The sequence below is a fragment of the Capra hircus genome, chromosome 4 (assembly GCF_001704415.2).
Source record: "Capra hircus breed San Clemente chromosome 4, ASM170441v1, whole genome shotgun sequence".
Lineage (NCBI taxonomy): Eukaryota > Metazoa > Chordata > Mammalia > Artiodactyla > Bovidae > Capra > Capra hircus.
In genome coordinates, this window is record NC_030811.1 from 54,701,779 (window position 1) to 54,715,731 (window position 13,953).

The window sequence follows — 13,953 nt, forward strand, 5'->3', positions numbered from 1 at the left end:
GGTTTATGATGCCTAGTAATTTCCACTGGGTGGGAACAGGACAGAATTAGATGTTCTTTTTTTGGCACAGGCTTTATCATTTGGCTCAGGATTATTTCTGGAATTGCTGAGAGGTCCAGAAAAAGCTCAGCAGGTGTATTTTTGTCCCCTCCCTCTACTCCTCCACCTCAGATGGGTAACAACATGAGTTCCCATTTCACTGGTTAATGATTGATAGAGAGGACACTTCAGTTGACTCCTCTGAAGTTCCTGCATTTTGAAAGTGAGCAAGACTTGATTGCTTACTAGGTATAGGTCACTGAACTGGGAAGCTCTGGGGAAGCTTCCCAGAGAGGAAGGAATAACGGCCTCCATCACTTGGTCTACTGGTAGGAAAGGGTAGGGCCATGAGTATGTCCCCGCATGGGGACAGGGGCAAAGATACTAAGCAGTGGTGTTATAACATTTGCTGGCTGCTTTGAGGGGTTGGCTCTGTGCTACTGCCGTACATGGGTCTGGGTCTCTCCTTTAGCCCTCACCGTGGTCTTGTGGGAAGTCAGCACTGCAGGTCCCCAATCCTTTATCCAAAACCTTTGGGCCAAATATGCTTTGTAATTTAGATTTTTCTTTTTAAACTTCAGAAAGGAAATACTGTGCATAAACCATGTACCACAGAACACCTGAAGTAGGATTTGGTGTAGCATCCCGTAAACAAAACATATCTGCCACAAAACATATGAATATTCATGCTTGAAAAAAGACCACAAGGGAATTCCCTGACAATCCAGTGGTTAAGGTTCCTCACTTTCACTGCTGAGGGCCTGGGTTTGATCCCGGGTCAGGAAACTACGATACCCCAAGCCCCGTGGTATGGTGGGGGAAAAAAAAAAAAGACTACAAGTAACTTCATAACAATTAAAAAGAATTTGCCATAGGACTCCAACAGAAATGTTCATTTTTTTAGAGGTTTTGGGGTTTAGAAATTACAGACAGCAGATTGTAGACAGATTAGATTACAGGAAGGGCAAGTGAGGAACAAAGAAGTTCAGTGACTTGTCACAGGGGACATAGCAGGTGGCGATTCAGGAATTAGAACACGTCTGACCCTGGAGCTGTCTGTAAGGGGTGTGGGAGGAGGCTGAGGCATGCTCCTGGGGTTTATGCTCGTGGGGTGCTGTGAAAGCATGGGATAAGTGGGGCCCCCGAGAGTCTCCTCAGTGGGTAGGCAGAATTTTAAGAGAAGGAATTGAGGATGGAAAAGGTGGGAAGGGAACAGCATAGTCTTGAAGTAGGTTATTTCCCACCTCCCTCCAAGGGATCCTCACCTCTGCTTTTGTCCTTGTCCCTTCCAGGATTCCCTCCGCAGACGCTCGCTGAGGCGGTCCCCAGCCTTGAGCAGCTCTACCCAGCCTCACAAGGAAGGGAGCCCACAAGAGCCTGAGCTCTCTACTCACACCCCCACCTGTCCCACCCCTCTGGAGGGACCAGCTTCCAGCACCGCCTCCACCCCTAGGAGCCCTCGGGGCCCGCTCAGCGAGCTGACCTGGGAAAAGCGGAGAACCTCGCCTGGCAGCCCGCCTCACCTACCAGGCAAAGGGGTGCTCCCCAGGGGGAGTGGCAGGTGGAGAGACCTTTCCGAAGACAGTCCAGCTGTGGACAGTGGCTCGGAGGCCATCAGAATCGCCTCGAAGTTCTCCCTGTCCAATGGGAATGTCCCGAAGATGCAGGAGAGGCCAGAGAGAGCGTTACAACGGCAGGAGAGCCAGCCCCCACCCCTCAGGTGAGCGTACTATGCCCAGGTGATGGTTTCTCAGAGAGCCATCCAGTCCTGACTGGCTCCTTGGGCTCTGAGTGCGGCTGGTGAAGTGGGGGAAGTGGTGGTAGTCATCCCACCAGGGAGAAAATAGCCTAGAGCCCACACACTAGGAAGGTTTGGGGAGGTTTCTTTGGCTCTTCTTACTTCTCAAAGGTCAGGCTGATATGGTTCAAGAGAGGTATGGAAGCCAGAGGTATGGAAGCCAGGGGTATGGAAGCCAGAGGTATGATGGTGAATCAGCTCCCACAGGGCTCCTTAAGGGGCAGTTTTTTAAAACCCTATCCTGAATCCTTCTCTTTTATTCTTTCACAATGAACCTTGAGGATTCCTACACTGATTGATTTTTGAATGTTAAACCAACCTTACATTTCTGGAATAAAATACACTTGGCTATCATATATTAATTTGATATATTGTTTGATTTAATTTATTAGTATTTTGTATAGGTTTTTTGTATATAAATTCATGGAGGAGACTGGCTGGCAAATTTCCTTTCTTGGAACAACAGCCTTGTCAGATTTTTTAATCCAAGATATGCTAGAAGTAGTTCCTTTTTTTTTTTTTTAACAGTCTTTAATAGTTAGTATGAGATTGGTGTTATTTCTTCCTTAAATATTTGAGAGAATTTTCTGAGCATTGACTTAAAAGGTTTTAAATTATGAATTCAAATAAAAAAATTTAAATTAAAATTATCTTTTTAAAATGTTTTTAAAATAACATTTATTTCTTAGAAGTTAGCATGTGCGTAATAGGAAACCAAAAAACTCCGGAAGCAAAACACAAAGCCATTCATAATCACAGGCAGTTTAGCATTTGTTTGTCTTTCTTGGTAGCATTTGTGAATTTTCACAACTAAGCAGCCGTTTTTATGTGTACTTAAAATTTTCTATTTCATTTTGTGTCAGTTTTGGCAAGTTGTATTTTTCCAAGGAATTTAACCATTTAATTTATATTTTAACTTTGTGTATATAAAATTGTAATTATAAGATCATGGCATCTGGTCCCATCACTTCATGGGAAATAGATGGGGAAACAGTGGAAACAGTGTCAGACTTCATTTTTTTGGGCTCCAAAATCGCTGCAGATGGTGACTGCAGCCATGGAACTAAAAGATGCTTACTCCTTGGAAGGAAAGTTATGACCAACCTAGATAGCATATTAAAAAGCCGAGACATTACTTTGCCAACAAAGGTCCGTCTAGTCAAGGCTATGGTTTTTCCAGTGGTTATATATGGATGTGAGAGTTGGACTATGAAGAAAGCTGAGCACCGAAGAATTGATGCTTTTGAACTGTGGTGTTGGAGAAGACTCTTGAGAGTCCCTTGGACTGCAAGGAGATCCAGCCAGTCCATTCTGAAGGAAATCAGCCCTGGGATTTCTTTGGAAGGAATGATGCTAAAGCTGAAACTCCAGTACTTTGGCCACCTCATGCAAAGAGTGACTCATTGGAAGACTCTGATGCTGGGAGGGATTGGGGGCAGGAGGAGAAAGGGACGACAGAGGATGAGATGGCTGGATGGCATCACGGACTTGATGGACATGAGTTTGGGTGAACTCCGGGAGTTGGTGATGGACAGGGAGGCCTGGCGTGCTGCAATTCATGGGGTCGCAAAGAGTTGGACACGACTGAGCAACTGAACTGAACTGAGCTGAACTGATAATGTCTTCTTATTGTCTTCAATCTTCAAGATTGTCTCTGTTTCCATGCCTGATACTGGTAATTTGTGTTCTATTTCTCAGCTAGTTTTAGTAGGCGGTTGTGAATTATATGCTCTTTCTTTCAAAGAGGTAACTTTTAGCTTCATAGGTTTCAGTTCAGTTCTGTCGCTCAGTTGTGTCTGACTCTTTGAGCTCAGTCGTGTCTGACTCTGTGACCCCATGAACTTCAGCATGCCAGGCCTCCCTGTCCATCACCATCTCCCGGAGTCAACCTAAACTCATGTCCATTGAGTTGGTGATGCCATCCAACCATCTCCTCCTCTGTGTTGTAGGTTTGGTTTCTAATTTATTGATTTCCACTCTTTCATTCTGCTTTCTTTGAGTTTAGTTTGCTATTATTTTCTATTTTATTGATATGTATCTTGAATTATTGATTCTCCGCCACTTTTTCTTCTTTGTCCCTTCTTCCTCCTCCTCTTCTTCTTTTTGGCATTTCTGATTTTAATTTTTAGAAGGTTTGTTGACTGCTATTCCAGAATTATTTTCAATATTTCTTACATATATTAACTGCTCCCATTGAGTGTTTACTTAGTGCCTGACACCCTACTGGACACTTTTCATACATTATTATATAATTCTTAAACCAGCAAGGAGGTATTCCTCAACTTACAGACGAATCCAAAGCCCATCATGCCTGTGACAGCATCCTATACTCTTCAGGTCATTGTGTTTTTGTTTATATGTGTTGTATATGTTTTAAGAAAGTGTCTGTGTGCTCAGTTGTATCTGACTGTTTACAGCCCCGTGGACTGTAGCCTGCCAGGCCTCTCTGTCCATGGAATTTTTCAGGCAAGAATACTAGGGCGGGTTGCCGTTTCCTACTCCAGGGTATCTTTCTAATTCAGGGATCGAACCCATGTCTTCTGAATCTCCTGCATTGGCAGGTAAATTCTTTACCATTGTACCACATAACAAGCCCCTGTGTACCGAGGTCCAGCCTCAGCAGAGTCCAGGGATATCCTCAGGATGGACGACGTCAGCGAATGAAGAAAGATAGAGAAAGAGATAAGGAAAGAATGACACGGGGTGACCAAGCTTCAGTGAGCGAGGCCCCTCAATTTATTTTCAGAGAGGGCTCTTATACCCTGAGTTGTACATACAGCAAGGTGAAAAATGAGAGTCAACTCAACGTTCCATCAGTATTAACTTTTATCGATATCAGGTTCCTTCCTGCAAGAGTCTTATTTTTTGTACATTATCTTCTGGCCTGGAGGCCTGTTGATATTTTATGACCCTTTTTGATAAAGGTTGGTCAGCCAGAACAATAATTTTCCCTTGAAGTGTTTCTTCTTAAATTTCTAGCCTGCGTCACCCTTAAAGTACAGGGTTACATTTTTATGGAGCAAAGATTCAGTGGGTTACAGCAAAGAAAGAACTTATTAACTCAAAGTCTAATGTTACTAATGCTAAAGCTGCTGCTTGTTTTTTCTACACCCTGACTATATGCACTCCCAGGAACACAATGGATAAGGGAGGTGAGAACTTGGCAGCAAGCATTGGCTCAACAATGTTGCAAGAGTCTGGATGAACCTGCCAAGTAAGCTAGAATGCTAACAGGGGGTTTGAATTGAAACACTCTTATCTTGTCCAGGAGACTTATTAGCTAAAGCCCTAAGTTAACACTTTCCAGAGAAAGGTGGTCGGGGCAGCCCCCTGTTAATGTCAGAAGAGTTGGTGAAAGACATAAAATAGTAAGACAGACAGATTCTGGTTTTGTGGTAGATGCTTGAGCAGGTCCAGGGGATCCGTCGAGTCCTGAGGCCTTGCTTATCAGGACTCTCCCGCATGACCTTGTCATGGGTGGGATGGCCCAGGGAGTCCCTCGAGTCCTGCATGACCTTGTCATGGGTGGGATCTCCCGTGCTGGCTCCTGGCACATGTGTATGTTTTAAGCACTAGTAATTTACTTGCAGTGTTTTAAGCACTAGTAATTTCTGCAGGATTGGTATAAGATAGACATCCTGGTTGTAATACTGCTCTTTTAATCATTTACTGTGCATCTAATATGTGCCAGACTTTGGTCGTACAAGGGAAGCTAAACAGATGTTGTCTATTAAGTCCCTTTGTGACCATGGATAAGCTGGGCCTACTTTGCTTAGACATTTTTGGGCTAGTTTATTTGGTACATATACACATAGAATTATTATAACTTCCTGTTGGAGAGACTTCTATTATTATGAAATTTCTCTTCATTTCTAGTAATGCTTATTGCCTTAATGTCTATTTAGGTATAGCTACCTCAGCTTTCCTGTGATTAGTGTTTTTATGGTATATCTTTTCCATATATTCCATAAATATATATTTGTTCATATTTAAGGGTACCAACTAAAAGCCTTTGGGGTTTACCAGGCTTTCCCCCTTTAAAAGCTAATTATTTAAACTGAACTAAAACAAAGCAGAACAAAAACAGGTGACCCATTTTTCCCACCTTCTACCCACCTCAGCCTTCTTCTTTTGTAATATCTTTAAAGCTACAAATTTCCCTCTAAGTAATGCTTTGTCTTCAGCTTCTTATAGACTTGGATAACTGTGATATTGAATGGTTTGGCTTGGAGACGAACAGAGATCATTCTGTCGTTTTTGAGATTGCATCCAAGTACTGCATTTTGGACTCTTTTGTTGACCATGATGGCTACTCCATTTCTTCTGAGGGATTCCTGCCCGCAGTAGTAGATATAATGGCCATCTGAGTTAAATTCACCCATTCCAGTCCAGTTTAGTTCCCTGATTCCTAGAATGTCGACGTTCACCCTTGCCATCTCTTGTTTGACCACTTCCAATTTTCCTTGATTCATGGACCTGACATTCCAGGTTCCTATGCAATGTTGCTCTTCACAGCATCGGATCTTGCTTCTATCACCAGTCACATCCACAACTGGGTATTGTTTTTGCTTTGGCTCCATCCCTTCATTCTTTCTGGAGTTATTTCTCCACTGATCTCCAGTAGCATATTGGGCACCTAATGACCTGGGGAGTTCTCTTTTGGTATCCTATCATTTTGCCTTTTCCTACTGTTCATGGGGTTCTCAAGGCAAGAATACTGAAGTGGCTTGCCATTCCCTTCTCCAGTGGACCACGCATCCCACACGTTAATATATTATATAATCATATAATTTAGTTTAAATATTTTCTCATTCCTGTTGTGATTTATTCTTTTGACCCATGGGTTATTTAGACATGTATTGACTAATTCAAAGTCTTTGGGCTATTTTTATGGTTATCTTTTTGTTGTTGATTTTTAGCTTATTTCTACATTGTTCATAATATATTCTCTATGATTTCAGTCCTTTTGATATTTATTGAGATTTCTTTATGGTCTAGTGTATATTTAAAGTTTATATCCTATGGGCAGCATGTATTTGGATTTTTAAATCTAGTCTGATAATTTTTTGCTTTAGTTGAAATAATTATTGCATTTGCATTTTCCTTTTGCGTAAAGAACTTAACTTTCTTTAGTATTTCTTTAACAGGTATGTTACATTTTTTTTTTCAATTTTTGTTTAGTGATGTCTTTATTTTGACTTTATTTTTGAAGGATATTTCAAAGGGTATAGAATTCTAGATTGGTGGTTTGTTTTTTCAGGACTTTAAATATTTCATTCCATTGTCTTACCTTTGTATTACTCTTTTGAAGGTAGTGTGTCTTTTTTTTTTTTTTTTAACTCTGGCTGCTTCCCCCTCCCCCCCCCCCTCTTTTAAGATTTTCTCATTCTTTGATTTCAACAGAGTTACTATAATGTGCCTCAGCGTGGTTTTCTTTGATGATTCTGCTTGGGATATGTAGTGAAGTGAAGTGAACGTTGCTCAGTCGTGTGTGACTCTTTGTGACTCTATGGACTACACAGTCCATAGAATTCTCTAGGCCAGGATACTGGAGTGCGTTGCCATTCCTTTCTACAGGGGATCTCCCCATCCCAGGAATTGAACCCAGGTCTCCTTCACTGCAGGTGGGTTCTTTACCAGCTGAGCCACAATGGGATATGTAGAACTTCCTGCAACTTGGGATTGATACCTTTCATCAGTTTCAGAAATTATTATCTTTTCAAATATTGCTTTTATCCCATTTTCTCTTTTCTCTCCTGGCCCTCCAGTTACACATACACTAGGTAGGAAAGAATGTTTTCCTGTATTTTCCATCTTTGTTTTTCTTCTCTCTCTACTTTAACCTAGATGTTTTCTTTTGATCTACCTTCTGGTTCATGTTTCTTCTCTTTTGCCATGCTATTAAATATATATAATAAGTTCTTAATTTAATTATTTTTCAGTTTTATAATTTCTATTTCTTTTTAAAAAATAGTGGTCTTTTGTGAGATTCTCCATCTTTTATTTTCTTGAGCATATTATTCGCAGTGATTTTAAAGTCCTGTTTGGTAACTTCCATATCTGGATCACCTATGGGTTTATTGATACTGTTTGTTTTTCTTTCAGGTTTTGATCATTTTGTCCTGTTTCTTTCATTGATGAACTGATTGAATTCCAGATGTTGCATAGGAATAATTGCAGTGATTAATGTTGTCTGGTTAATATTATCTTCCTCCAAGAGAATTTAATTTTCTTTCAGTAGATATTAATCTCTAATTAGTTTTAGACTTTGTAAAATAACTTGTCATTCTGTTATTTGTCCCATAACTTTGTCCATTATCTCCTTTGTTGAACAGAAATTCTTAATTTTGACATAATTAAGAAATTTCTTGTTTGGCATATGATTTGCATTTTTCTTTATTAAGTTCATTCTTTTCTTTAAATTTTGCTGATGTTCTCTTATGTTTTTCCATTAACTTTATAATTTTAGCTTTTACATTTAGGTATTTAATCTTTTGTATTTGTTAGGCTGAAAGACTCACTTTTATTTTTCTCCATATATTCAATAGTAAGACAGTTTTCCTAGCATTACCTACTCTACAATTTGTTCTTTACCCCATAGATTTATGGAGCTGTCTTGATGCTTTGCTAAGTTCCCATATAGATGTTGTTGTTGCTAAGTTGTGTCCAACTCTTTTGTGACTCCGTGGACTGTTAGCCCACCCAGCCCCTCTGTCCATGAGATTTCCCAGGCAAGAATACTGGAGTGGGTTGCCATTTCCTTCTCCACCCATGTAGACGTGAATCTGTCTTTGATCTCTCTGTATTTCATTGTTTTTTTTTTTTTTAATAAAAAAAACACATGACCATAGCTTTTAGTACTATGACATTGTAGTTATAGCCTATTATCTTAGTAGGATCAGTTCCCTATTTCTCCTTTCTTTTAGGATTGACAATATAGATCTTTATTCTCTGTTCACCCAACATGTCTAGCTTCTTTCTTTCTTTTTTTTTAATTTAAATTGGTTTTGCCATACATTGACATGAATCCACCATAGCTTCTTTCTACATGAGGCAGAACTGGGTCATCCCCTTGCTGTAAAGGTCCTGCTCTCAACCCATCTCATGACTGTCTCTTTCTTGTCAATCAGATGTTCTGTACTCATAGTGGTTTTCTTTGACTAACTTCACCTCCACCCCGTCACCTCTAGCCTATTTTATTGTTATTACAGCATCTGGCATTGCCTGAAATGGACTCTGGAGTCTGATGACCTGAACTGGCAAACCACCTCTGCCCTTTACAACACCTATGGCCTTTGACCAGTTATCAAACCTTTGAAAGATACTATGAACTTTGTCTTATAGGAAGAGGGAGGTCAACATGCTGCCACTGGCCCCTTCCTCAGTACCAGGTGAAGTACAACTAGGAGTGTTTAACATGTGATGTGATCACAGTGTTGATCTTTTTATCAGTAAACATTTTGGGAGCTTTGCTGTTTACCTTCTACTTACTCCCTGTACGCTGAGCACCATGCTAAACACATGTGTATATTATCTCATTTGCTCTTTAGGATAATCCATTGAGGTGGATATTATTAGTTTTTTTCTGGTGGAGAGGGGAGTTTGTCATTAAATAGTATTCTGAGTTTGGAACAAATTGCCCAATAAAACAAAGGGTATTAACTAGATTGGGGTAAAATGCATATCATCTCTGAGACTGATAATGGATAGAAGACACAGCAGACCGCGAGTCCTGGCATGCCCAGCGTGGGACAGACTTCCTCACCTCATCTCAGGCCCAGGCCACGAGGTGGGGGTGGGGGCGGCCCTGGAAGAGCAGCTCACTCCCAGAGGAGATGGGGTGCAGCTGAGCCTGAGGCTCCTCTTTCCTTTCTTTCCCCAATTAGCCAGTCAGACAAGACACACCTCATTCCTCAGGATGGAGTGAATAGAAAGGAGGAGAGGAAAGGTCCATGGGGTAAACCAGTAGAATTTCCTCCAAACACCCAGGACACTCTGGGCACTGAGAACAAGCATCTTCCCTCCCCAGCGATTATTATTCCATTTTTTGGTGAGAAAGCTGAGGCACGGAGGATTAAAGGAGCCTGTCAAGTTTCTGGGGAGATGCAAGTCACCTCCGTTAGGCAGCTTTGTGCTGTTTGCAGCTATACGGCTCAAAGCTGTAGCACGCTTGGTTTGAAACCAGGGCCAAAGTAATCCCACTTGATAAATCACACAGGACACTGCCTCCTGTCCTTCCCAACCCCTCTCCAGCAGTTCTGTCTGCCCATCACTTGTTTTTTTTTTTAATGCAATTCAGTAAACATAGGTCTAAGTTCTAGTGTGTGTAAGATCCTGTAAACTCTTCAGGTAGAGAGTTGTGTGCGTATGCAGTTCTTATAAAACTGACAAGGGGCAGTGAGAAGACAGCAGACCTGGCTCATGCGCATTGCACATACTCCATCACTGGGGCCTAGTGAAGCTGGAGGGAAGGTGGCTACCGGGGGCCTTTGCTGGGCCTTGCAGCATCAGGTTCAGGGATGGCCATAGATGTTATACCCGGGGGCGGGGGAGTGAGCATGTGTCCTGGGAGAGGGGACAGGTGGAGGACGGGACCTGCTGAGATGTCAGGGAACATGCATGTCTGTGCAGTCAGGCCCCTTTTGACCCTGGTTCCTGAGATCTGACTCAGTTGCTGAAGGAACTATTTTCTGCTTTGATTTTTGTTTCTTTCCAGTGTCCTTTGACTTTAGAAGATACTTTAAAAATATTTAAATCGTCTGGGCTCTCACAGTGGGGGTCGTGGCTGTTTGGGGCCACCTGTCATTTGTTGCTGGCTTATCAGGACTGCCCTTGGTGTGTTTCTCTCACCATCAGTCAGATCTGCTGGGACTCTGGCCCCGACCAAGGCGATCCTGTAACGCTTGCCTCACTCTGCCTCTTCTACACGTTTGCATGTCTTGCTATCACCTACACGCCTGGCCCAGAGGAGGCCCTCCGCAAATGTCACGTGCAGTACTAAGAACCTATCTTCCAAGTCTTTATTTACATTTCCCAGAGCTCACTGTTTCAAGCCTGCAGTTCCCCAAGTGGCACTTGGGGAAGGTTGACAGTCTGGTTGGGAGCAGCCTCACTTGTGGTGCTTACAGCACTCTCTCGGGGTATGGTGGCCAGTCATTTGTCTGAGTCTGTCAGAGTGAACCCCTGGGCCTTCTCAGGGCCACTGGTACCATGCTGTGGTTGATTTTCTGCATATTAGTTCAAAGCACAATATGCTGGATGTTTGAAAATAGGAATTGTCTTCCACTTATGTTTTCCAGATGTGTGTGGGCTGTGGAAGCTGCAGCCATGTACTTTTTGCCCAGTCTCCTTTGGAACCATGGGTGTAATCGGGATCAGGAAGTTAAAAAGCACTGTTGGCCTCCCTTGGGAGTTCAACCCATGGCAGTGGCCGCAGTAGCAGTGTCTAGCTTCTGAAAGATAGAGATCAGAATCGAGTCTCATTGGGCTAAAGTCAAGGTGATGGCAGGGCTGTGTTCTTTCTGGAGCCTCTAGGGGGAAAGGGGGCGACAGAGGTTGGATGGCGTGACTGACTCAATGGACATGAGTTTGAGCAAACTCTGGGAGATAGTGAAGGAACAGGAACGCCTGGTGTGCTACAGTCCATGGGGTGGCACAGAGTAGGACACGACTGAGCGATTGAACAACAGGCGAGAATCTGTTTCCTTGTCTTTTCCAGATTCAGAAGGTCACCCACCTCCCTTGCTCTGTGGCCCATTTCTCCATCTTCCCAGCCATCAGTGTTGGCTGCATCCTTCTCAGGCTCCCATTTCTGTGGTTCTCCCTTTTCTGCCTCCTTCTTCCCCGTTAAAGGATCTCTCTGGTTCCCTTGGGTTCCATCAGGAATATCCAGGGTAGTCTGATCTCAAGATCAGTGGACCAGCGACCTTATCTCCATCTGGAACCTAATTCCCTTGCCATGTAACCCAACATTTCACAGGTTCCAGAACTTAAGAAATGAGCATTACTAGGGGTGGGCATTAACCTGCTTGCTACAGAGTGCAACTGTTTTTTTCTTGCAGTGTTTAAAATCTTTTTTGGTCTCCTTATGATTTTTAAAGTGGTTACTTTTAACCTCTCAGGTATCCCTTTCTACCACTCCCAGAAGAATTGTGTTGTTTTCACCTTTTCCAGGCATTCTCCCCTGTTTGATTGTCTTCATGTCTGTCTTTCATGTGGGTCACCTGTGGGAAGGGAACAGGAAAGCCCGGTCAGTCCCTGGAAGCTCTAGGATTAGGCGTGGGGAAGATGTCTGGCTCTGGGGCTGCCTTGGTGTGTCCAGTGAACTCAGGGCAGTTGTGAATTTCCTGAACGCTGATGGATGTCACCTTGGGGACGGTGAATGTTTTCCCAGAAGACAAGCTTAAAGAATGATGGGAATCCATGAAATTCAGGTTTAATTTCATTGGATTTTTTTAAAAAACGATATTTTCAACTGGGTGTTTTAAAAGCAGAGCAGAATAGATGCTGCTTTAGGATCTGTCTCAATTCTTAACTTTATAGTTTGTCAAGGGTAGAAAGGTCCTTAGGATCCTAGCCCTTCATCTGGCAGTTGGGGAGCAGGACTCAGGGAGCAGTGGGGAGATGACTCACCTGAGCTCTTGCAAGGGTCCTACAGTCCTTCTATAAGCTCTGCTTTCACTGGCTATGTTTAGAGCTTTTGCTCAAAATATGTATGACCCTTCCTGTTCTCAGTATAAGCACAATTGTCACCAGTCAACACATGACATTCCTATTCCTCATGCAGTGATTCCCTTGGTTTCAGAGAGACTTGACTTTAGACCCTAGTTCATGGAGTTAGTCCTCAAAAAATCCACATCAATTCACAGAAATATTCATTTATTCAATTAACTTATTAATAAGTCTTTAGTGAATGCAATAGTGTGTTATAGCCAGCTTGTCCTGGCTCACAGAGCCCATTGTTGCCATGACTGATGTCAAGCTAGTAGCTTGAACTTGGTCATGGTAGGAGTGTTTAAACCACGTTTAGCTATGTGTGCATGCTTAGTCATGTCTGACTCTTTGTGACCCCATGGACTGTAGCCCACTAGGCTCCTCTGTCCATTGAATTTTCCCAGGCAAGAACACTGGAGTGGGTTGCCATTTCTTACTCCAGGGGATCTTCCCAACCCAGGGATTGAACCTGTGTCTCCTGTGTCTCCTGCATTGGCAGGCAGATTCTTTACCATTGCACTACCTGGGAAGCCCCAGAAAATTGGCAAATGCTGAAAATTAGCATCCCCCTCACTCATCCTGGAAAGCTGATTAACTCCTGCCAGCACTCCACCTGTGATAGGCTCCTGTGTGCCAGACACAGTTCTATCCACTGGGGATTCCATGTGGATAAAACAGACTAAGTCTCTGTTCTTGTGGAGTGTATACTTCTGGTGGGGAGAGGCAGCCAGCATAACCACCCAACAGGTAAATATATAATGTACCTGTGTGCTGCGAGGAAAAGTATTAATAAATCAAGGAAGTGTGATGGAGAGCCCTGGCTTTGGGGCTGCTATTTTACAAGGGGTAGCTGGGTAAGCCTTTTTTGAGAAGATGCACAAGAGGAGACCAGAAGGAAGACAGGGAACCAACTTTTGATCCCTGAAAGCAAATGCAAAGAGAGAGCAGCCATGCATAGGTCCTGGGGTTGCTTGTTCAGGCTGAGCAAAAGAGGTAGAGAGGAGGAGAGGGAGGAGGTGAGGGAGCAGGGGGATCTGGAGGCCTCTGAAGGTGCTGGCTTTATCTCTAGGTGATGGTGGAGCCTTTGGAGGTTAGGCAGAGGCAGGGCCTGTGGTGACTTGTGTTAAGTAGGATCCCTCTGGTTGCTGGTTGGGGTTGAGAATAGATTCAGGAGACAAGGCTGAAAACGGGCAGGGGGCAATGCAACCGTCTTCAGGAGAGCTGATGGTGGCTTGAATCGGGTAGTGGCAGTGAAGGTGATGAGACATGAGCTAGAGGAAACACACACACACACACACACACACACACACGCAGATCTTCTGCTTTTTCAGTTTAGTTTTACTCCAGTTCACTTTTACTAAAGACCTATATTAGTTAAGCAAAATAAATCTAAACAGGATTTT

The 13,953-nt window shown here is 43.0% G+C and overlaps 1 protein-coding gene across 2 annotated transcripts in view; it reads left to right on the forward strand.

The window, feature by feature from the left end:
• The window catches only part of FAM188B (family with sequence similarity 188 member B), a 117,494-nt gene that overhangs the window by 19,216 nt on the left and 84,325 nt on the right, over window positions 1–13,953 (forward strand). For both annotated transcript variants that reach the window (XM_013963359.2, XM_018047112.1), the window contains one exon: window positions 1,332–1,759. In XM_013963359.2, the coding sequence (XP_013818813.2) occupies window positions 1,332–1,759 (428 nt within the window). The remainder of the gene's footprint in view (window positions 1–1,331; window positions 1,760–13,953) is intronic.